Here is a 23,763-nt window from a genome sequence, read left to right as displayed (position 1 = left end):
AGTATAAAGGAAGTGCAGTAGTACATTTGAGACCCATTTTGATGTGCTGTGTCCCTGTAAACAATTGCCCAATATCACTGTACCTAACCATATGGCTTTAAAAGAGACTGAATATAGTTCAGTCATTTCTCCAAATGCTCAAGATTAGATGTGGAGATGGGTAATATATAAAGAAGTATATTATTTAAAATTCTCCCAATATGGGGGACCATTTTCCAAGATACAAGAAAAAATGAACAGATGGTTATTAATAATGGGAGTGTCATCTCCTGGATGAAATATCTGGTGTTGTTAATTTGGTTAAGTTTATTAAACAAAAAGCAGATTGATTAAGTAGGATTTCCATTTTCAAAACAAATTGAGAGAGTTAATTAGTAAAATCAACTGGACAGAGTAATTTTAGACTAAAATGTAGTAGAGGTTTGGGATTTGTTCTAGACAAAGGTGCAAAAATTAATAAAGAGTGAATCTCAAATTAGATGAGAAAAAAAACTTGGAAGGAAAGTTAGATGCCAAAGTGTATGATTACGCATTTTTTTAAGGAATGTCTGGAGTGAGCAAAGATCCTGAAAGAAACAGAAAAATAATTTTATCTGAAAAGAAGGCTACCTTGGGTATCAGAAAATGGGGAGGTATAGTGACAAATAACAAAAGTTAAGTCAAATTAGATCATAAGAAGGAAAATAAAATTAACCAGAAAATATTACTTGACTATGTAAAGAAACTGGAACCATTATGCAGTGTGAATGGACACTTATCTTAAATGTAATCAAAATACAGGCCTGAAAATAAATAAAAGAAAGAAAATGGAATGTTGGGTAAATATTATAAATTAGCACATGCAGTAGAGATTAAAGGGTTGAACTTGTGGAGTAACTGTGTTTTAAGTATATTGACAAATACTGCTGCATGGAACAATTTTTTTAAGTCTTTTTTATGGCTGATAGTGTATATTTGGAGGGGAAATGTAGTAGACTAAGAGAAAAAAAGTGGTAGCAAAGTGCCTATGTAGGTCGACTGTGCAGAGCTTTACAAAAATTTTTAAGGGAGAAGTAAAAGAGAGAAGAAAAGAGAGTGGCAGAACTTTTACTGCAGCTGTTTTGTTAAATGGGAGATTGTGCCCAACTAACCTAATGGACTCTCAGAATATACATTGAGGAAATTATGTTAAGTCTATCTGAACCTCAGTTAACCATCTGATGTAGTGCCACAGAAGATGTTATGCAATAGAAAGGGTGGGATTTAGTGAAGTATAGTAATTATAAGATTAATAGAGAAATGTAGATATTAATGAAATTATTTTTAGTGGAGTTTGTGGTGGAACTTATCCACTATTTTCAGTTGTTGTGTTGGCATAAAGTGAGAGACTGCACTGATGGAATTTTTTGAAGAAATAGGAAATACACAGGGATATAGAAGAATTATCCAGCTAAAGACATATTGGGCAAGAATAAATAGTAGAAAATGGGATATTTATACATTTTCTTTGAAAAATATATTCTTCTGTGTGGCTTTTAACAGTCTTTTAATGGAAGTCATTATAGAGAGGAAGGTTTCTGTGAATGTCACTATTTGGATTAACAACCCACAGGATGTGAAAGAAGGTATTTTCAAGACATTTTACTTACATACTTTCAGAAAAGCCTTGAACTTGTGCTATGACAAAAAAAACCTGATATACAGTTAACTCAAATTTTTTCACAAAACAGATGAACTTTTGCATGCTTTACTTAATTTAGTGAAGTCAAACTCATCTTTTGTAGCGTAACTCTTTAACAATATACTAGTAAAAATGTGTTTACTGAGTTGAAAAGGGCCTCAATCAAAACTCTTAGAGACATTAAATCTCAGATACTCAGAACAGACTCCAAACTGAACATGGTGGCTAGTTGTCTCTCTTGACAGTAATAAGAATTTGAAGATGTAAATTTGAGCTTCATCTATGTAAGTTTTGTCATAAACTGAAGTTACCGTATACAGTAAATTCAGTTGCAATTCTCACCCATATTGTGTTGTTTATTATCAGGGTTTGACTTATAACAAAGGTGTTTTATTTTTGTTTTAGGAGGATCAAATGAAAATGGAAGCACGCACCACACCTCAGATTCTGATGGAACATTTATTTCTTATAGGTTGGTAATTTTTTTTATTTTCTGATTTAAAAAAAAGAAAATTAATATAATAAGCAGTATAGTTATAGAATCATGGAATAGTTTGCCTTGGAAGGGACCTTAAAGATCATCTAGATCCAAATCCCATGCACTGCCAGGGACACCTCCTGCTAGACCAGGTTGCTCAAAGCCCCATCCAACCAGGGGTTGAACACTTCCAGGGAGGGGACATCCATAACTTTCCTAGGCAACCTGTTCCAGTGTCTCACCACCTTCACAGGAAATAATTTCTTCCAAATGTCTAACCTAAATCTACCCTCTTCAAGTTTAAAATCCATTACCACTTGTCCTCTCACTACAAGCCCTTTTAAAAAGTCCCTCCCCATCTCTGCTGCAGACATCTTCAGGTACTGGAAGGTCATTATATAGAGTCTCCCTGAAGCCTTCTCCAGGCTGAACCCCACGTCTTTCAGCTTGTCTTCATAGGAGAGGTGCTCCAGCCCTCTGATCATCTTCGTGGCCCTCCTCTGGACTCTCTCCGAGAGTTCCATGTCCTTCTCATGTTCAGGGCTCTAGAACTGGACACACTAGTCCAGGTGGGGTCTCATGAGAGCCAAGTAGAGGGGGAGAATCACCTCCCTTGACCTGCTCATCACCCTGCTTTTGATGCAGCCCAGAATACAGTTGGCTTTCTGGGCTGCAAGTGCACATTTCTAGCAAAGCTATTTAAAGCAATGAACAGGTCCTTATATTTTAAGAGTATGTACAATCTGAACTGCAGCAGTCAGTAGACTGAGGAACATGAAAGATTTAATTAAGGAATGATCTGAAAAGTTTTCTGGATGGTTTATTTGTGTGGTTTTGTTTGGGTTTGGTTTTGTTGTGTTGTTGTTGTAGGGTTTTTTGAGAAAATTGTTAAAAATCCTCATCTAAAAACCACAGAATATTTGTATGCCTGAATTTTTTAAGGTGGTTGATGTTCGTTTTTTTCTTCAAAGTATGCAGTAAAGTAGAAATTCTCACCTGAAGTCATAGCAGCTAAGCCTAAAAAACATGCTGCTGAGCAACTTTTTGTAGCACTGTCAGTGAGCTTGAATTTTGCTTGGGTGCGTACCAGAGGGTGTCTTGTACTTGAAAGCACAGGAAGGTAATCAGCAGATGAGTAGTTTCATCTTTCATCCAGAAAAATACTGGCTCTGTTTCAAATGCTAAATCTTTGTCTTTGTGACTGGTAAATTATAAGTAAAATTTGTGCTAACCAAAATGACTGCCTCTGATTTTGATGGTTAAGTGTGGTAAAGCAAAACAAGCTTATCACATGATCATTTTTTATTCATTTGTTGAACTATGATGGACAAACTGGAGTCTGTACTTCAAAGAGGTGCAGGCAGGCAGGAGGAACCTGCCTGTTTGCCTTGTCCTGGTTGCAGCCAGCTGTGTGGGGAATAATATCACACGGTCTCACAGACGAGATGTGCTGGGCATCAGGAGCCTAAAGGTGTGGGATGGCTGGGAGTGACACAATAGCTGGAGAACATGTTGCAGGCTGGAGACTGAGAGATTGCTGAGGAGAGTGGGGAGCCAACAGCCTGGTCTTGAGGATGTTGAAAAGAAAAACTTTTCGTAAGGACCTAGAGGGAACAGCAAAGAGTTTGTTGCGATTCAAACGCCCAGAGGAAGCTTCTGGACTGGGAACAAGGTTGGAAAAAAGGGTGTGCCTGCTGGGACCCAGTGGGACAGGGGAGGTTTGATTTACAGATCCTTCCAATTTTCTGTATTCTAGTAAGTCTAGTCTAATGAAACCTACTTTGTGGTGGTATAAAACCCTTCAAGGATAGTTGGTGTGTTCACTTTGAGAAAAATACGTTAGCAGATCCATTTCAGGGTTCTGCCTGACTTGATTGCTTGTCATATTTGTGACTCGAATGCATGCAACATATTATCTAAGTTAAAAGAAGGGCTTAAAAATACCACCCAGAATAATCTGTGTGGTTTTCTTAGGTGAGAAGCGTATGTAGATACAGAGACCACGAAGCAGTCTCTGAAAAATAGGCAAGATAGAATTTAGCCAGATCAGCAGAAGAAAGGAGTTGAGAGCTCTGTCTGCCATTAATTCCAGGACATTAATACCTGAAAGTTGTTAACTCAAGAGCCTCAGCTGTTGTACCTGCCAAGGTAATACTTGAAGAAAAAGCCAGCTTCAGCTACCCTCTGGTTCCATGAGAGTGTAAACTGTGGGGCTGAGGTCCAACCCTTTCTTTCTACCCCTGCTTCCCTCATCCAGTGGCACTCATCTCTCAGTGAGACAGTCCAGCTCCTAGTCCAACTAGTCCAGCCTAAACCATAATGAGTCCTCAATCTTTAATGTTCCACAAATAATAGGAGGTTTAAATTTGTCTTTGTATCTCTATATTCCTTAGACTAAAGTGTGTGTAATAAATACGATGTTGGCTAAAAATTCCACTGAATAATAATTGTATTCTGTCAGAAAGCATTACAGCTCAATTTCCAAAGCCAAAGTTAATTAATATTTTAAAAGCAGTCCCATATACCACTGCCAGACTGTTATTGTTATAATTAGAGGCAATATGATAAAGCAAGATAGTACTGCATGTGTGTGTGTATATGTATATATATATGTCGGTGTGTGTGTATACACCCATATATGAAAGAAACCTCAGAATAGTTGGCAAGCTAGCACTGATACTAAGTAGTATTACAATGTTGAAGGTGTGAAGTGAGTATTTTCTGCTCAGTGGTAAGTAACTCCCATCATATTCTGAGACTGGCTTTAAATTTGCTGTTTGGGTTGAATATTGTGGTAATAGTGGTATTTCTGTGCTGCATGTTAAGTAAAAACAAGTAGCTATTACCTCATGACAGCAAAAATGTGAATCTTAAACTACCCTAAAAGGTAACAATGGTAATTGGTTGTTTTTTCTTTCGGGACTCCTTGGAGATTTAGACTTATTTTAGGATACTGTCAATGAATAGTGTTTCAGTAAGTTAGTAGTTTGAAAAGACTGGTGATGGTCTGGTTTACCCAATGTGTTTCAATCTATTGTATTTTTCAAAGTCTGGCTAGTGAAATTTTGCCCTAAAAGAGGCAAAGGCATTTTTTTGATCACACAGATGCTTACAAAAGGCTGATACATGCAAAATTCTCCTGGAAATTTATACTGGAGCAAAAGCTGCTTTATGTTTTATCAGTAATAGTCTCTTCACAATTTTTAGAAGAGGCAATTCCAAATGTTTAAAAATAATTGACTGAGAATGTGTTTTACTATTAAAGGGCTCTTAAGGGGATATTGTTTTTACCACATTAAAAAAAATAACATGGAGTGAGGGTTGTTACTTGATTCCAACACTTTCTATTTTAAAGGACAATTTTATACCAAGCAGTACAAGACTGATTGTGTGTATGTATTAATAAAGGGTGTCACATAATTATCCTTTGTTATATTTCTAATGGTTCAGAAATATTTGTATTATTTTATTTTTAATATTATGGTGTCACCTTAGAGTTTGTAGCCCTTGTTTGTGTTGATCATGGCACAGATATAATGCTGCTTATGTTTAAATTTATGACTAATATAAGTGAAAAGCACTTGTGACCAACACACATTTCTAAATATTCTGTGAATTTGTTACTGCATCCTGTCAGGTCACAGAAAATTTTCTACTTGGTCTTCAGGCTGTGATGGAAGTAGTCTGTGTACTTGGGAAGAAGCTTTACTAATTATGAAAATTATTTCCTATAGCCATGTCATCAAAATTTGAAGTTCACTATCAGAAAAATTTGAACAAGGATTTAGACATACAGAAACTCTCATCTTTAAAACGTAAGAAACTTTAGGAAAATATTTTGAGATCCACTCTGTTGTTTTACGGCTATGGTTAAAGCCTTTTCTGGATGTGAAAACTGGAGAGATTTCACCAAAAAGAAAAGGAAAATAGGTGTGGGTATCTGGTTTCAGGATCTGCAGTGCAGTGCCACTGGAAAGTAGAAATACTGTCTTTCTCCTGCCTTCCCAAGGGCAGCTGACCTTCTCCTCGCCAAAGAGGTGAACCCCTTGCCAGCACATATGACTACAGACTATTACATTAATCTGTTTAGCCTCAGTACCAGCTGCTTGCATGTTTTTAATTATCTTATTAGATGGTATAACAGTGACCTATGAAATAAAATGAAGGTGAGTATTTTTTAACTTTATTTTACAGGCTATTTTTCTAAATATATTTTAATGACCTAATTATGACTTTTAAGGAGAGCCATTGATGCAGACATTCAATTTGGCTGATAGAATCTAACATCTCAAGGACACTTATTTTCTTCCAAGGTGGACTCAAACATTAATACTGCTTCTAATAAATATATAGCCTTAAAAAAAGCTCAGTTTTCATACTTGTGTGGTTTAACTTACTTTATGATTCAGAGACCCATGATTACTATGCTGGGTGATTTCTTAATGCATTTCTGCACTTGTATGTAAGTTTCATTTCTACCCTATGTATCAAGATAAAGTTCTTTCGTGCATGCCTTATACCCCACAAGTGATGATTGCTCAAAGTTGTAGGTTATGTACACAACGTATATTCCTTTTTCTGCTGATATTTCAAATGGGCAAAAGATCTAGTATAAGAAAGACTTTCATATTCCATTTTCTTCCCCTGCTTCTTACAGATTCTGCTTACCAGATGTTTTCTTTCTTACTGCAAAAGGCAATGTGGTCCTGCTGGCTGAGGCATGTTTCTTGTGTGCAAGCCAACAACTGCAGGACGGATACTGAGCATACAGAAGAAAGACAGCAAGGGGTGCAAGCTGTTCCTCCCTGTTTCTACCCACTTCCAAAAGTGGATAGTGAAGCTAGTTTGATTCCTCTTTGACCTATGGCTTTTCTCGGCAGCTGAGCTACAAATAGCTACGTAGCCTCTGTCCTTATATGTTAAAAGTAGCGTGAAGATGTAGGCAATTTATATACCTCCACCTTGTGGAAAACTTGTCTTAATCTATTAGGAAGCAGCCCTTTCCTGTCTACACAAGTCTATTTAGTCTTGTTCATACACAGGTGGTATTTTTTCATTACTTCACTTTTAAGCCACCTCTCTGCAATTACAAACTATTTTTTCCTAACTTTTTCCACCATGTGGAATCAGGAATCACACATAATCAGGAGTTGTAAAGAACAACCTTGTTTCTACTGGCTTCTTCAAATATTTTGAGATATGAAAATTTGGGAATAGAAGGCAAAGTATTCTCCACTCTGTAAGGAGAATTCTTAACACTCGCACCCTTCTTTTTTCACAAGGAAGTAGTAAAGCTGGCATCCATGTTTGTTTTGTCTTACCTAGAACCATTTGCTAGATGCCATCCTGACTGATGTGATTGACATGGAAGGAGGCCTTTTCAGTAGAAGTTACTTTTGTCTGAGAGCCTGTAAACTCTTGTTGAAATTTCTGAAAGATTATGTGCTTATCATCTTTCTCTGGATGTGGTAGTCTGTGCCAGTAGTCTCATTTTGTCTCTGTTTGTGCAGATGTGAGCAACTCTTGTCTTGCAAATCTCATATATTCAGCAAGAGAAGGTGACTGCACTGATCACAGGTTTCCTCCAATGGCTTTTTTTTTTTCCAAATCCAAGAAAATCACTGGCACCCCTACTAAAAGCTTAGAAGATTTATGGTTTTCTCTGAATTCGTGTTTAATGTCTTCATTAATGATTTTGATGATGGGGCAGAGTGCACCCTCAGCAAGTCTGCAGGTGACGCAAATCCTGAGAGGTCACTTATACACAAGATGGTTGTGCTGCCATCCAGGGACACCTTGACAGGCTGGAGAAATGGGCTGACAGGAACTTTATGAAGTTCAAGAAGGAGAACTGCAAAATCGTGCACCTGGGGAGGAAGAACCTCAGGCACAAATATATGCTGGAGGCTGGAAAGCAGTTTGACAGAAAGGACCTGGGGGTCCTGAGCGGCATCAAGTTGAACATGAGGCAGCAACATGACCTTGCGACAAGGAAGATTAGTAGTATCCTGGGCTGCATTAGGAGGAGTGTTGCCAGCAGGTCAGAGTAGGTGATCTTTTCCCTCTACTCCACACCTGAAGTATTCTGTCCAGTTCTAGGCTCCCCAGTACAAGAGAGACATGGATATCCTGGAGAGAATGCAATAATGGGCTACTAAGGTGATGAAGGGACCTAAAGCACCCCTTCTGTCAGGAAAGACTGAGAGAGCTGGCTAGGACTGCTCACCCTGGAGAAGGCACAGAGGGTGGTTTTATAAAAATCTCTAAATATCTGAACAGAGGCTATAAAGGAGATATAGCCAGGCTCTTTTCAGTGATGCCCAGTGAAAAAATCGGAGGCAGTGGGTACAAATTGGAACACAGGAAGTTCAGTCTGAACACCAGAAAGTGTTTTATGACTGTGAGGGTGACCAAACACTCGCACAGGTTGCTCAGGGACATTTTGGCATCCCCCTCCTTGGAGGTATTCAAAAGCCATCTGAACATGTTCCTGGGGAAATGAATTGAGATGACTGTACTTGAGCAAGGGGATTGGACCAGATGACTTGCAGACACTCCTTCCAACTGCAACCAGTCTGTGATTCTGTAGACCCTATTGTTCAAAATCCAAAAAATTGAATTAGTTTGTTCTAAATCAGGAGGACGCACCTGTAGCAAGAGCAGAAGAAAGAAGGTCTCTATGAATCAAAAACATTAATTTCTAAGCAAAAATTCAGTGCTAATCTAAATAGCATGAGCAGCATATCTTATGAAATATCAGGATGGAAGAACTTCAGAAGTTTTGTTTTTTTTTCAATGACAATTTTCCTTTTTTGTAAGTACTGTTAATCCCTTAGTAAGTTTGATAGAAAAGAAAGGAACCCGACATAATTTCTCTTGTGATTTTCATTTTGGCCCCAAAACCTTTCACAGTTCTTTCTTCTAACACAAAATCTAGCAATAATAAATTTGATATATTTATTACAAGTTCTGAAGGTCAGTGGGTCTAAGTAGTGCAATAAACTACATCATTGTCAGTCCTTTTAAAACTCAGAACTTGCACTGTCTGTAGGAACATGACTAACACTGGCAGGTGAATGGCATTGTATTTTTCTTGATGCTAAAGTATACTTTTTAAGACTTTAATCATGCTGGCATTAGTTTCTAGTCCATGAGATGCACAGTGACAGAACTGCCACAGAACTGGGAGTGTGTTGTTGGCTGAGTTTAGCAGCAAGAGAACTTGGAGAGAATCAGTTCTTTGCTGAGTACTAACTCAATGCTTCTACTAGCTCAGTGAGATTTTAAATGGAAGAGTTGTGTACTACACGTTTGTGGCAGAACTAATGAAGGTTAAACCAGATATCTTGATTTTCCTGCACTCTGCTCAAAATACATCTGATGAGTGATTAAATTTTGGTTTAAAAAAAACACCAGTGCGACCTAGAACTGTATGTAAAACTTGAATGCAAGACAATAGGTTTTTGGAATTAAGGTTTAAACCCAAAGAAGCTGGAAGACAAAAGCTTTCTCAAAATAATGTACAATTGAAATTAAAGAGCAAAGACTTGCTTTTAGTAAGACTACATGGTTTTTAAAGGTCATAATAAAACCTAGTCAGTTCAAGAGATTGTAGTTATATCGTTAAATCACTCATATTTTTTATGTCATTGCATGCAAAATGGGCAGATTTACAAAGTTAAGGTGGAATTACCAGTATTAACTAGAATTTTGCATTTTTCACCCTGCATATCGTAAAATCATTTAAGTTTGAAAATTGGGTGCATATGTCTAAATACTATAATTGCTATTCCAGTTTTAGACTTGCTCTGCCTAGTCAGGTGTGAGTAAGGAGGATCATTTTGGCATTTGGGGGCATATTTCTGCAAAAAATATCTCCCCCTCTTCCTCCCTGTCACATCTATTTTTAGTTTGATGATTTGGAGAGCAGCAGCTTTTAGTTTATGTTACGCACTTCAAGAAGCACTTAACTTTCCTTTGTCTTAAAGAATGCATGTTTATATAACAAGACTACATACATGTGAACACACAAAATTCTCAGGGTACTGCTTAGTGTGTATATGAACTAGTGGAAGAGTAAGCAGAAGAGGACTCTAACGTGGAGAACTAGAAATTACATATTCTACATGTAAATGTAAAGGATTTCAAAGGTGTTGAGGGGAATTTAAGCTAGAAAGCCTTGACTCTGCAACTGGCACATCAGTTACAATACAAAACTAAAAATAGTTGAACATAATATCTATGTTTTGTTTCGCTATAAATGTGTGCATGAAGTAGTAAGTAGAGAACAAGCTGATGAACTTTAGTTTGAAATGGCTGTAACAAGAATTCTTCTACAGAAGCTGAACAATTACAGGATTAGAAGTGAACTGCTTTCCCAGGGCCAAACCTGGCTCTTTCTCTGAGAATCACGAAGGCAAAGTGAACAATTTCCAGTCTGGATAAAGGTATCTCAGAGTTCTGCATCAGCTCCAGGGCTGTTAGAAGAGGTACAGGCAAAGCGTCCCACTGCCAGTGCAGCCTTATTTCAGTCCCCTAGACTGTACTGCACAGACACCAATAGCCTAAAGAGCATGGCTGGCTAATAACCTTAGTTTACCTTAAGAAAGTTTACCTTTCTTTGTGCAGACCATTTTAACTGTATGTCAGCCAAAAGTAGATGAAACTTAAACTGCAAAAATCCATCCTTTGAATGTTGAGCCTCCGAGCAGCACAGCCATGTGTCTTCACACTTTAATGGCTGTTAACTCTGCCTTGTGTCCTGAGGCAGGACTTTGGGAAACAGAAGCAAATACATGTATTTTCCAAGCAGATTGATAAGCCTTCACATTTAGGCTGTCAAGTGGATTTTCAGGGTAGCAAGTAAAAATACATGTGTTTCAGAAATGGTTTTGTTTTAGAAACTTACTGCTTATTTCTCAATACTACCTTTCAATTGTTTTCCCCCCAGTTTTTATAGAATTAGCTCTGTTTTCATTACATTCCTGGTTGTTGCCTCACTTTTTTCTCAAAGGTTCATTTTATACTATAATAAATAAACTATGCATGTTTCATAGATTTATGCAGTATGTTTGAAAAGAACCATTGCCTCTATTTAAATATAGATAGTACATTCACTTATTGATGTTCCTATCAATAAAGACCTCAGATTGCAAAACATATGACACAATAATTTAAGAATTTGTTTGCTTTCTGACGGCCTGTTCAATAGCCTGTTGCTTCATTGGTTGCCTCTGGGGAGCTGAGTTTGGGTCTGAACATTTTAAAAAGCACATTCAGAAGATTAGCAAAAGGTGGTATGGAAAAGTGAAATTGGCTTTTCTGGGAGGATGCACACCATTTTGTCTAAGATGATTTTGCCAATACTAGCAGCACTGCTCAAGAGTTTTCTTGGGATCTCTATGAGGCTATCTATTTTATCCTTCAGTACCGGTCTAGAGGGTGCAATAAACTTGAGATGTAGATTGAAATCTTACATATGTATGCAGATGTTCACACCTTCCAATAGCGCTGTAATATTTGTCTATGAATTGATAAATATTCTTTGTTATCTAAATGTTCTTGTAAATATTAAATCAGTCTTGTTTCATCATGGACACCAAAAAAAAGGGATTTAATAACCTGGCATTAAATATTTTAAAAATGCATGAAAATAACTATACCCACTATATGATGACCTGATAGGTCCTGATTTCTCTGTTACCTGCAGTTTCAACTGAAAGCAAAGAACTAAATCTTTGCCCTTTTACAGTGACAGAGGTTGTAATTTGACATGACTATTCACATTTTTACATTTCCATGGGTTTTAGTGTCTTCCACAGAGGCTGATGTTGTCTGAACATCATAGTACAAAAATCCTTCTTGCACTAGCTTTAACCTTTGGAAAGATCTGCACTTGTATACAGGAGTAGCTTCATCCTATAAAATGGTAATACAGAAGTTATCTGGCAGTGATTACTGCCTGTGCTGTATCACTCCTCCTCAGTTGTATTTCTTCCTCTTTAGAACAGAGTGTTTATTCTGTGATGAGCTTAGGTAGGCTAAGTTGCATTCTTCTCTGTGTCTATGCTCAATGCATTGGTTTTGCCATTACTCTGCAGATCAAAATTTAGCCACAGAGCCGGAGGCTGATGTTCCACTACTAGCTACCAGGGGAAGAAAGTCTTTGTTACCTCTCCCCAACACTACCACAGCTCAGTCTTGCCTCAGTAAAGCTCCGGGAACTACTATTTGAATTCCAGAATTATTTTCCAGGCGTCTTGTTACGTTATTTGTGTCACTCGTTCTGGAAGAGTTTATAGATACTTGTTCCTCTATAGCTGTGCCATGGTGGCATTCCCGTGTCTTTTACTAAGATGCTAGACCTCAAGGATTTAAATGCCTTTTCAAACATGGTATTTAAATGCATATAAAAATTTTACTTAGGCATCATAATGTAAAATTGTGCTTCCTTACTTACAGTGTGTCGAAAGAAACATTTCTCTTCCAAGTCTTTGGACTTCTGGCTCTCAAAGTCTGATGTTTGCAGTCATATTAACAAATATCAGATCCACAAAAAAGAAAATCCTGTTGGAAAGAAAGAGAAGAATAAATCTGGTTTGCTAGGAGATCAACCTCATTCCTTATAAGCAACATAGTGTGTGTATTAGAGCAGACCCCAATATAAAATTGTTTTGCAGACAGATAAAACTCTTGTAGTTATTACATAAATGCAATTTCCAAAAGGTGGAAAGGAACTAAGAAAAAAACCTTGCAAAACAAGTATACAACTTTCATCCCTTCCATTGATTTGCTTGCTTTTTTATTTGTACATATTGAGCACTTTTCCCATTTCTAAGTAATGGAGCTGTCCCTAACTCATGCCAATGAATATTTTACATTGGACAGTTACTGCATAGATACAGCATGTCAAATTAAGTTTCTTAAAGAAACATTAATCCAATTAATTTTTCCTTGTGCAGGCTTTATATTATGAAAACTCTACCGTATGTACAAAAGTCTGTTGGATAGGATATTTAAATAAGAATATGAAATTAAAAATATGGGCAAAATAACCAAAAAACATTAACATCGTGCTTTGCCTTAGTTTTAATTGTACAGCCTAAAGGTGGTATTAGTGCATGATTATGCACTTAATTTTCTAGTTTGATTAAAAACAATTGCATGTGTTTATTCATAGTTTAAGTGATTCCAGTTGGCTCTTGAAGTCTTTCACTTCAGTGAAGCAAATGGGATGTGATAGACTTGAGTTCCCATCTTCATTGCTCATTTCACTTTGACCGATGAGTTTTCTGCAAGCCTGGGTTAACAAGGCTCATAGATATTAGTCTGCAGAGATGCGCAATATCGTTTTTAAAATTATACTTTTAGACTTGATAGCTTGTTGATATTACACAGTGTTACCATTATTGAAACAGTCCCTAGAACTGTAAGGCTTAATTTGTTAGCCTTCATTCAAAATATTTCAGAAATAAATTACTGAATGCTGTTCAGAAAGGATTTTAAATATCATTCAGCTCTACTAAAACTGAAGTAGATTCCAGCTTCCAAGTCTTTTTTTTTTCCAGTTGCTTATAACTTTTATTTTTAGTGATCCCAGCAGCCAAGGGGGGATGCAGAAGAGATATGATCTTGCCAAATTTCTTTTGGCTGTTTTACGTGTAATTTTGTTCAAACCATGTTTGGAATTACATTACAAATTTAAAGAAAAAAAATTAACAATAAATAAAGGCAAAGCATAGTATTTGTGCTAGTACGATATAAGAAGGGTTGAAATTCCTTTCTTACTGTGTAGCAATCACTCCCAGCAGTTGGTGAAAAGAAAATAACCTGAAGAGCTTCTTTCCTCGCTGTTCATTCTATTCACAGTTAGAGTGGTTGAAACCTTTTGCTAACTCAGCTGACATACCAGCATTTTCAAAGACGTCATGGGAATGTCATCCACTTGCAGAACAATGAGAATAGCTTCAGAGTCTGACCTCTTGTGTGCGCAGGGGAATGTGTCCTTCTTGAAGCATCGCTACCTTAGGGAGGCAGCTTGGCAGAAGTTATGATGGCCAATGATGCTACAAAATTTACAGTGGCAAATGAAGAGTATTACACATGATCGAAAAAGGAGGTTTATTTAGATAGGCATAATGTACTGTAGTTACTGAAGTATAAATGACTGTGAAAGAAAGGGCCGGATTTTTCTCAAGCTGTGTCTGATATATACCATACGTTGTCTTTAAAAGAGATGGAATCATGATAAACAATCATAGGCAGCTTGCTGCAGAAGGTGAGGATGTAGGGGAGATAAGGAGCTAGTTAAATGACCAGGTAGTCTTTCTGACTCAGAGAATGGGGAATACATCAGGAAGGAAGTAAGCTGCCCCACACCACTGGAGTTCCTTGCTGCTGTTTTGGTCACTTGGGAATACTGGCAGTTGGCACAAGCTGGAAGAAGCCCTAACCCCTGCTAGTGTTAGTCATCTTTGTCCTTATCCAGAGTACCTTCAGTTTTCAAAGTAGTTAATAACCAAGGCCCAGAAGTAAACATTGTTTTGTTAGAGAACTATCCTAGCTGAAGTCAGCAAGTCATTCATAAACATATCACTTCTGGTCTCAGTGTGGGTTGCAAGTTCACACTTGTCTCAGAGGAACAGGACCACGATTTCCTGGCTTGCCAAGTCCATTCCCCAACTGTTCCCAACAACTGTATCATATAATTCTGTTCTGAACCTGAACAAGTTTTATCTAAAATAAGATTTTAAAATAGGCGCCCTCACAACTCACCGTAAAAGGCTGAAAACTATGTAACTCTAGCTTGCATATATTTAGGGCAGTTAGCAAAACCTGAGTTTGTTGGTATTTGGTATAACCCACTCTGTGACCCTTCTTAGCAAAGGAAATCTGTTGAAATCTTATCCTGGAATCACAATAGTAGTTTCCCTGTTTCTGGTTTCATTTGGTCTCCCAGGGAGAAGTAATAGTCTCCCATGTGACAGTGGGAGAAAGAGTGTTCACCTTAAGGACATTCATTGAAAAGAAATCTGAAACATTTTTTATTGCACATAACCCAGCTCTTTACATTGAAATTACCCTTTGGATTTTAGAGTGTTTGCAGAAAGTCTATGAGAATATCTTGGGCTACTGAGGCCATCAAATGGCTTACACTTTTCTTGAGATTCATTTCAGTAGAAGATGCAGGAAGTATATATTTAATTCTTTTATTCAAACTCAGTAGATGGTTTGGGACAATTAATTTCCAATTGTTTCCCAGTAGAGCAGATTTACTTGTATATTAATGAGGCACAGGTGTTAGGCCCCTGGTGCCTGCATGCCTGGGAGGCATATTTAGGTTGTTTATCTAGTCAGCCATAGGTACTGCAAGGTACTCAAGCTTGCCTTTAACAGTTTATACAGTGAGGCTTTTTAATTTTTTGATGTTTTTTTAAATTTGCTAGCACCTGTTAAAATTTTAAAACTGATCATGTAGAAAGATGTAGGAGCGATTTCAATAGTAAATAGCACTAAATGTTAAAGAAAGTCATCTTCTATTATGCTTAACTGCCCAGCTTGACATTAAGAAGAAAAGAAGGTTCATTTAAGCAAATATGTCATGTGAGGTGCTAATACAGCCAACAGTATACTTTTCTGTTGCGTATTTTTGGAATAGGTATTTCTTTGTCTACAGCTGAAACATGAATGTGCTTATATTAATATTCATTTTTCTTGTTTATTCACTGAACTGCAGTACCAACATTTTAGAGGAATTGGAATAGCCTCCATAGACATTATGAATTTCAGTAGCTGGCATAATTATAGCGATCTACATATTCATTAAATCCAACGAAGAAACATGTCCAAAAAGACAGCCATGCGTTTAGAAATGGTACACAACTAAATATATACATTTTAAAAAGTTCCTTTCCTCTATTTATCCAAAATTATGTGGTGTCATATAGTCCTTAAATCAGCTAAGGCTTTTTTTTTTAACATGTTCATTCCTTTTGCTTTTGCACGCAGTAAAGAATGGGAAGAACTATTTGTAAACAACAATTACTTGGCAACTATACGGCTGAAGGGGATTAATGGGCAGCTGAGAAGCAGCAGGTTCCGTAGTGTTTGCTGGAAGGTAAGAAGAGAAAATATTTATTTACAGTTTGTGGTTGCAATATATCAACACATTACCTGATGCATTGGAAGATTATTGATGCAAAGAATCATGAATTTTCTGAGAGACTTCATCGCAGTGTTTTCCTACTGATTTTTATAATTCATAGAACATTTGCTAATCATATTGAGTCACCTTAAAGCTGAATTGTGGGTGATAGGAAGGAATCTCTTTGTGCTGGGTAACGTGGTTAGAATTGAGTGGCACACAGGTATCTCTTCTCTCAGTCTCTGTGCAGTGGAATCAGGTACTGGATATACAAAGGAAGTTTGTCTCACAATTTATGTTTTGTGGAACTTGGGACTCCTTTAAAATCAGTCTGATGCTTCTGATAGCAGCTTTTACTAGTGAAATGAGAAAATAAAGATCAGTCCCTCTTGTAGTGACTGGATAGAGAGGGAAGCCATGATCTTCCAATCTTAAAACACAACAGATCCTCATAGGTCTCCTGATTTTTTAAAGTTGCAGGGGAAGGAAGAAAGAAAGCAAAGTAATACTGAAATACTATGTAAAGTCGGAAAGAATTTTTTTTGCACTGGCATCGGGTCTTCTGTTCTGCACTAATTATAATAATAGAGAACACTTTCCCTAGTAGAGTTGTGGTACGTCAGCACTGATAATTTAAATTACCTCACTTGGAATTTCTCAAGCTTAACTTTTTCTATAAAAAGAAAATGAAAAAACTTCATATGAGAATGAAGGAAATCTGAAAATTGAAATTTGAAATGAAACAAATTTAAAGTTAATGAAAATACTTTCTTAAGGCAGCCAGATGAATATATGCCACAAGCATTGTTTTAGCAGTCTGGTTCTTCATGAGCCTCTAACTTAGGAGGCCATAACTCAAAACCCTGATCTAGCAAAGGCATCAAGCCCCTCACTATCAACTAATTAAATGAAGGTCTGGTTTTATTTTAGAAATAAGGCTGGTTTTATTTGCATATCTCAATATGGATTAGGGCTTTGTTTTAAATTGCTTGGTTTTTACCATTTCTGTTAAGTTCTTAAATATTTAAGACTCTAGTAATTTGGAAGTGGGTTTTTTTGGTCAGTATTTGCTGTTTCTTAACACTTTATAATGTGTAAATAAAAACATTTAAAAAGCAAGGAAATATTTCACTTTTTCCACATTTTATAGACAATTGAGTATCTTCCAAAAGATATGTCCTTCCAACCTTTTTTAAGCAGAAATATGAAAGAATTGAGATGTAGGCATTCTCAAGGGCTTTTTGCACAATCAACTCTTTTAGCTGTTTTGCAGGATTCTAGAATACATTTCTTTTCTATAGATTAAGATTTTCCCTTTCCACATTTCTTAGGTAGAGTACATCTGTCATTGCTTAGTTTCCACTCTACATTTATGTTTGGTTTTAAGCGTGTTGCATTAGCTCATTAGTGTTACCTAAATAGCTTATTTGTATATTTATTTTCATCCCTTTGCATTTTGTTTCTGCCTTGGAAGTCTCAGTCAACTTTACTGAAGTTTTGACAATTTAAAAAGCTTGAGTTTAAGGCTTCCATTCTTTTTCCATGCTTTGTTTTGTACCATAGAAGTGCTATTGTTTCTAGAACTTTCTGTATTGACTGGAAAGGACTAAAACCAGGAGTATATTATAGATTATTGCTTTATTTTTATGTGTAGACTACTTGTACCTCCCTTCTGAGACATTTTATGTTGTCTGGTAGGATTTAGTTGAAAGCAATTAATGAAACATAATTTCTTTTTTGTTTTGTTGATAGTTATTTCTGGAGGTTCTACCCCAAGACAGAAGTCAATGGATTAAAACCACTTCAGACTTAAGAACTTCTTACAATAAGATCAAAGAAATTGTAAGTTGATACAAAATATGTTCTCTCGTGCTTTGATGTAGGTATTAATGCTTACATTATAACAGAAGAGGATTTGATGTTTTCTGTTTTTACCCAGCACATTACAAACCCTCGGAAAGCAGGACAACAAGATCTGATAATCAACAACCCACTCTCTCAGGACGAGGGGGTAAGTTGACCCTTAGTTCTATCAACATGTGTGCTACTAAAATTCCTGTCATCATCATCACACTGACACAAGTGAGTTCTTGCTGAAGAAGGCAAAATGGAAGGTGCTAAAATCTCCTCCTGAATTTCCAAACTGACTTGTGTTAACAACTGGTTCACAGACTGCTGAACAACCTGAAATGCTCATTTCCAGGTTAATATTCTGATTTTCAGGGTTTATTGCAGGCAAGGCTCTCATGAACTGGACTGTAAGTCCAGTTTCACAGCATACCCTTTCTTTAACTGATACACTGTGTGTTTCCATATTATACATGACATGGTTCTAGTAGAAAGAGGGTTTAAACAATCAATAAGGAGGCATTGCTGTTAACAGCTAATACTGAAGAACCTTCCTCTGGAAGTTTGTTCATCCTTGGAAGTTTTTCTCCAGCAAAATTAGAGTTGTATGTCTGAGTTGTAATCATGCTGAGTTAATGTGCAAAGTACCAGGCTGCAAGATAGGTATTTCTTCCAAGGTTTTAATTCTTTTCTCTATACTTAAAAGAAACAAAAGTTTCTTTTCTAATCAGAAAGCAGCCAGCTGCAAAATGAAAGATCCAGATTTTAAAGAAATACTGAAAATGTGGTAAGACATTCACCCGACTGTCATTAAGTGCAGAGCATCCAGCTCTCGTTGAAATTAATAGGACTTCCTAGTAGCTTGGTATTTTAAAAAGTCCTAACACTTTGAGGAGAGCTTACATGTAGATTTGCGAGCTTAATTTTAGTGTTTTGTTTGTTGGGTTTTAATACTGTTTTTCTGCTGCATTTTGTTATACCTGAAAATCTCTTGACTATATTGTCACCAAACTTTTCTGTTAATTATGTTACCATTTTAGAAAATTTTCTAATCAAATTTTCAAAGTAACTTAATACCATGAAAATAATTTGTTTGGCTTCATTTAAGAGATTTACACCTGTCATAGGTATCTTTGGTAGTACTTCTTGTACTTTCATTTTGTTTACAAATGGAAGCCCGTATTTTGTTTGTATTTAGTATGGTACTCTGCTTCTTATTTCATGGGGAAGGAGAGAGAGATTTGCTTGTTGAAACATGGAAGTATTGATCATAGGCACTTTGGTGGCTCTCCAGCCGGTATGACTGTGCATACCATCAAATTGTTCATGAATCCAGCTGGATAGAAAGTTGTGTCAAATGTAGAAGATTTAAAGTATTTCTGCTGTAGTCTGTAATTCTACACAGTGGCACAACCTTCTTTCTGCCTATGAGGTCTTTAGGAGATAGAAGATGAAGGTTAACATGTTAGAGTATTCTGTGGCAGGGGATTACTCTGTAAAACAAAGCCACAGACCAAATCAGGCATAGGAATGAACAGCAGAGAGCCTTTGAAACTCTGCAGTGACTTAATGTTTCACCCTTTCAGTGTCCTGGGCTTCCTTTTTGCAGCACAGATTCTGTTTCCTTCATCCTTTGTACTTTGGGACTGGGATTGGACCAGGGGCAGGGGAGTTTCAAAATGTGATCTAGCTGCATGGAAAGAGCTGTGTGTTAAAAAGATGCTAGTTTTACATATTTACATTGTCAAGCATATAAATGCTTTTTAAAGTTTGGGGTTTTTTTCATAGTTTGTAAAACAAGTATAGATGCTAATTACCGTTGTTGTTGTTGTTATTTTACCTCCCTTCCACTTAATTTACTTTCTCTTTTATTTCTGTGGACCATAAGCCACCACAGCAATGAATTGTTTAGAAGGGAGCAGGGAATCCTGGAAGTATTGTAGCCACTGTCTTTGTATGGTATTTCATTCACTGGTGCTGCTGCTATCTGAAAACAAACCTGCATAAAAAGGCTGCAATACATTTTGTTCCTTTTGTATTTTGATCAATAGGGCCAAACTTCTGTCTCTTTACAATAAAGAACAGAGTTTTCAATACTTTTTCTGGAGCATACATACAACATTTGGTGACTTTTTTCAGGTTAGCTTTTGCAAAATATTGGTAAACAAGGCAGGGAAACCAAAGAAAAAGAATGGACCAGTCGTAAGCACAGATACAGAAGCTAAACCTACTTCAAACTCTTTTATTTAACATTTTTTGTATGTCAAGAGTGAGCCTAAAATACGCTGGTTTTTGCTGTCAGATCTTTTTTAGAATGGCCAGTCTTGATCTGCACTGTGTATATGTACCATTATAATGGATGTCATTTTTATAATAGGTATTTGATTCTTATTCAAGTTTGCCTCCACTATGACAAAGTACCTTACTTCCAAACAATTTATTAGGATGGAAATTACAGCAGCTTCTAGTTAGTGTCCATACACTCATGGGTGAGGGGTAAAACAGTACAGTGACAGAGACCTTTTCCCATGAGTGAACTACTGAATTGAGCTGAGTTTGAATTTACTCTGCTTTCCTAAATAATCTTCGTTAACCCCTGACAAGTAACTCACAGAACTGCAGTCATCCAGTGAGACAATGGAGTGAGCCTAAAACAAGGATCGAGGAAGCGGAGTCTTTTAATCTCTGATCTAAACTGACTTCCTCAGATGCGTTAGGCTGATCACCAACATTCTTTTTCACCCATAAAATATCGATATACCTATCTACCAGGAATGTTGAGAATGAATTAGTTAACGTATTTACAGGACTTTGCAGCTGCAGTATATGAATCATAAGTATTAGTAGAATTCTCTGTTTCATACCATTTTTCCTTGTTTCAGAGTCTTTGGAATAAATTTTTCCAGGATAAAGAGCTTCGAGCAATGATTGAACAAGATGTGACAAGAACGTATGTAGATCTTTAAAGAAATTTCTATATATAACTTTAGATTCTTTGTTTTTATGTAGTATACATTATATTGTTGGTTTTTGCCTTTGGTTAGTGTAAATGTCAGGATTCTTGAACATGAATGTGTGGAAACATACATTAAATGTATAAAAATACAGCTTGCTTAGATTGAAAAACAAGAAAATTGAGTTAAACATTAAATCCTGGAGATTTATTGGTATCATTGAAGAAAAGCTCTTCTAAATTAAGATATTTGGGAACTTATTACTGTGTGAAATTTAGTTTTCCAGATGAAGCAAGGAGAGAGTAAGAGAAACTGAAAGAAAGGTCTTGTAACTAAATTGTGATCATAATAAATATTGGACAGATTATTTTATAATAATTCTAACACTTAATCAATAAAAAGCATACATAGTGTATTCATATTATTATATTTATATTATAATTAGTAAGGGAAATGTCACTCATCCAGAGATGTTTAGCATTTCTATCTTTATTTATCACTTTTCTAGTATTATTTGTCACATTTACCTTTTGAAAGTTGCCCTAATATTGCTGTGACTGTGTTTTCCTGCTCTTGGCCCTTAGGTGATTCCTGCTTAGGAACTTGTTTGAGTTAGAACACTCATTTCCTTTAAACATTTCTTTTTAGAGTGTAAGCATTGACTGATATGTAAATCTAATTAAATTCCATTACTGGTTTGCTACCACGTGAAATTTTGCTGTATTGCAAATATTTTTCCTTAGAACTTGAAAAAAGTGGTGGTAGTCATAGATTTTACAAATCCCAAGTTCACACGTTTTTATTTACAAAAAAAAAGCCATGCAGAAGAAGTCATTGCTCTCTGGTTTTGGAATACTTCATATGTCCGTCCCTAGACCCAATCTTGAATGCATTTTGCTGTGAGATGTATAATTAAAATCTGAGTATGCTTTCAGGGGCATTCTCACAGATGGTATTTTTTTGTTTGTTAAAGGAAAGCAGTTCAGGATGTTCTAAGATTAAAATATATACATATCTAAACTATAATTGGGGAATGAAAAGTTGCATGGAGGTTATGTTGGATGGAAGATTGCTGTTTAAAAATATTCACATGCGTACAAAGCCCAGGCTGTCACTCTGGCAAATGGCAGAGTCAGTAATATTCACTAGTATCAGTAGTAGAAACTAAAGAAATTTCATGTATGTATTTATACAAAAGAATATCTAATATCATTGCCATTATATGTCAACAATATAAAAATAAGTCAAACAACGACAACATAACATTAATTTATTTGATAAAGTACATGCATTTATATCCACAATTTTTGTTTGCTTAATCATAAAACGTCATGTGCATTTTATGTATACATATGTATCTGTTTGTAAACTATCATCAGTGTAGGAAGCAGTAAGTTCTACTTTCCTTGGCTTTGGAATGTAAATGTCTAGATTTTATTGCCCTCTTTCTTTCTCCAGTATTTTAAGAAAGCAAAATGCTTAGCAGGCATTCCCGGTAGACTAATCAGGTGGATTTCTTTTCTTTTGTAGTAGTATTTTTACATATTGGTCTATATAGTTTCTGCTTCAGGAGTACCAATCTCAGTTTAGGATGGTGGAAGCTGTGTGAAGATGACTAGTGGTGGGTGCTGCAGTTTCAAGCTCTCCATCCTAAATAACAAAAAACCCCCACATCCGTAAAAAAAAGTAGTGGAGGAGACATTAGGCAGCTACACCCATACGTATAGAAGAGACTGGAAGAAACAGCAACCCATTGAGTATGAAGACAGGAGACAAAATCTAATTTCTCTGTAAGAGGAGGGACTGCTGGAAGGAAGAGCAACCTTTGTACACCAATTTATTTAAAAAAAATAATTAATAAATGGGGGGCTGTGATGATGATGGTGGTGGTGATGGTGATTAACCAAACCTTTGCAGTGGCAAGAACATCTTCCATTTTTTCTGGTTTAGTAGCTTCCCCCATTCCAGCTGAGGAACAGGGTTGAGGAGTGGCTGGGGAGGGAATCCATTGGTGGAAGAAAAGATGGTCAGTTGTGGTTAAGGGCCTCATTTCTGTCTACCACCAAATTTGTTTCACAAAGTATTTGTGCATCCTTTTATTTGGTTGCCAGCTTAAGTTTCTTCTGGGTCAAGTCTGGCTGCCAGACCCCTGCTGCCCCTGTAGGGGCTAGAGGAGTGTTTTAAAAAATTATGACTAACTGGTGCTGGTCTTTACTTTCAGAAAGCGGAGGCTTGCATGCACCATTACTGTTTTGGTAGAACAGTCTAGGAAAATTCCCGTGTCCTTATGGAGTCTTTCTTAGAAATGTAATTAAATGCAATATTCTAGTGTTGATAAAAAGCATTCTCACCTTGCCTGATTGGAGTATACTGTATTTCTAAAACAGTGCTTTAATCATAAAATTACACTATCCATAAAAATCCATCCTGAACTGATAGTTCCCTCATGATCTCTTGTATTTACATTTACTATAATTAATACTTCAGCCAGCTTATTCCTGAGTTCATTATTATCCTTTCTGTCACAATCTCTGGTATTACTAGATCCTCACATTTATCTCTGTGTATTTTTGAGTTTTCTTTGTTAGTCTTGTGTTCCTAAACTTCACAGGGCAGGCCTGAATAACAGTCCTTCAGAAATAATCTCTTCAAGCCCCTGAATTACATAGATTGCCATCTG

The 23,763-nt window shown here is 36.5% G+C and overlaps 1 protein-coding gene across 2 annotated transcripts in view; it reads left to right on the top strand.

Annotated features, from left to right (window-relative positions):
- Positions 1–23,763, top strand: part of TBC1D5 (TBC1 domain family member 5) — a 320,926-nt gene that overhangs the window by 152,789 nt on the left and 144,374 nt on the right. For both annotated transcript variants that reach the window (XM_051610176.1, XM_051610175.1), the window contains 5 exons: positions 2,066–2,132; positions 16,146–16,254; positions 18,034–18,123; positions 18,221–18,292; positions 21,012–21,079. In XM_051610176.1, coding sequence (XP_051466136.1) covers positions 2,066–2,132; positions 16,146–16,254; positions 18,034–18,123; positions 18,221–18,292; positions 21,012–21,079 — 406 coding nt within the window. The remainder of the gene's footprint in view (positions 1–2,065; positions 2,133–16,145; positions 16,255–18,033; positions 18,124–18,220; positions 18,293–21,011; positions 21,080–23,763) is intronic.

This window comes from Apus apus, chromosome 2, assembly GCF_020740795.1.
Source record: "Apus apus isolate bApuApu2 chromosome 2, bApuApu2.pri.cur, whole genome shotgun sequence".
Taxonomy (NCBI): domain Eukaryota; kingdom Metazoa; phylum Chordata; class Aves; order Apodiformes; family Apodidae; genus Apus; species Apus apus.
Note: the sequence above shows the minus strand (reverse complement) of the source record. Positions and strands in the feature narration are given on the sequence as shown.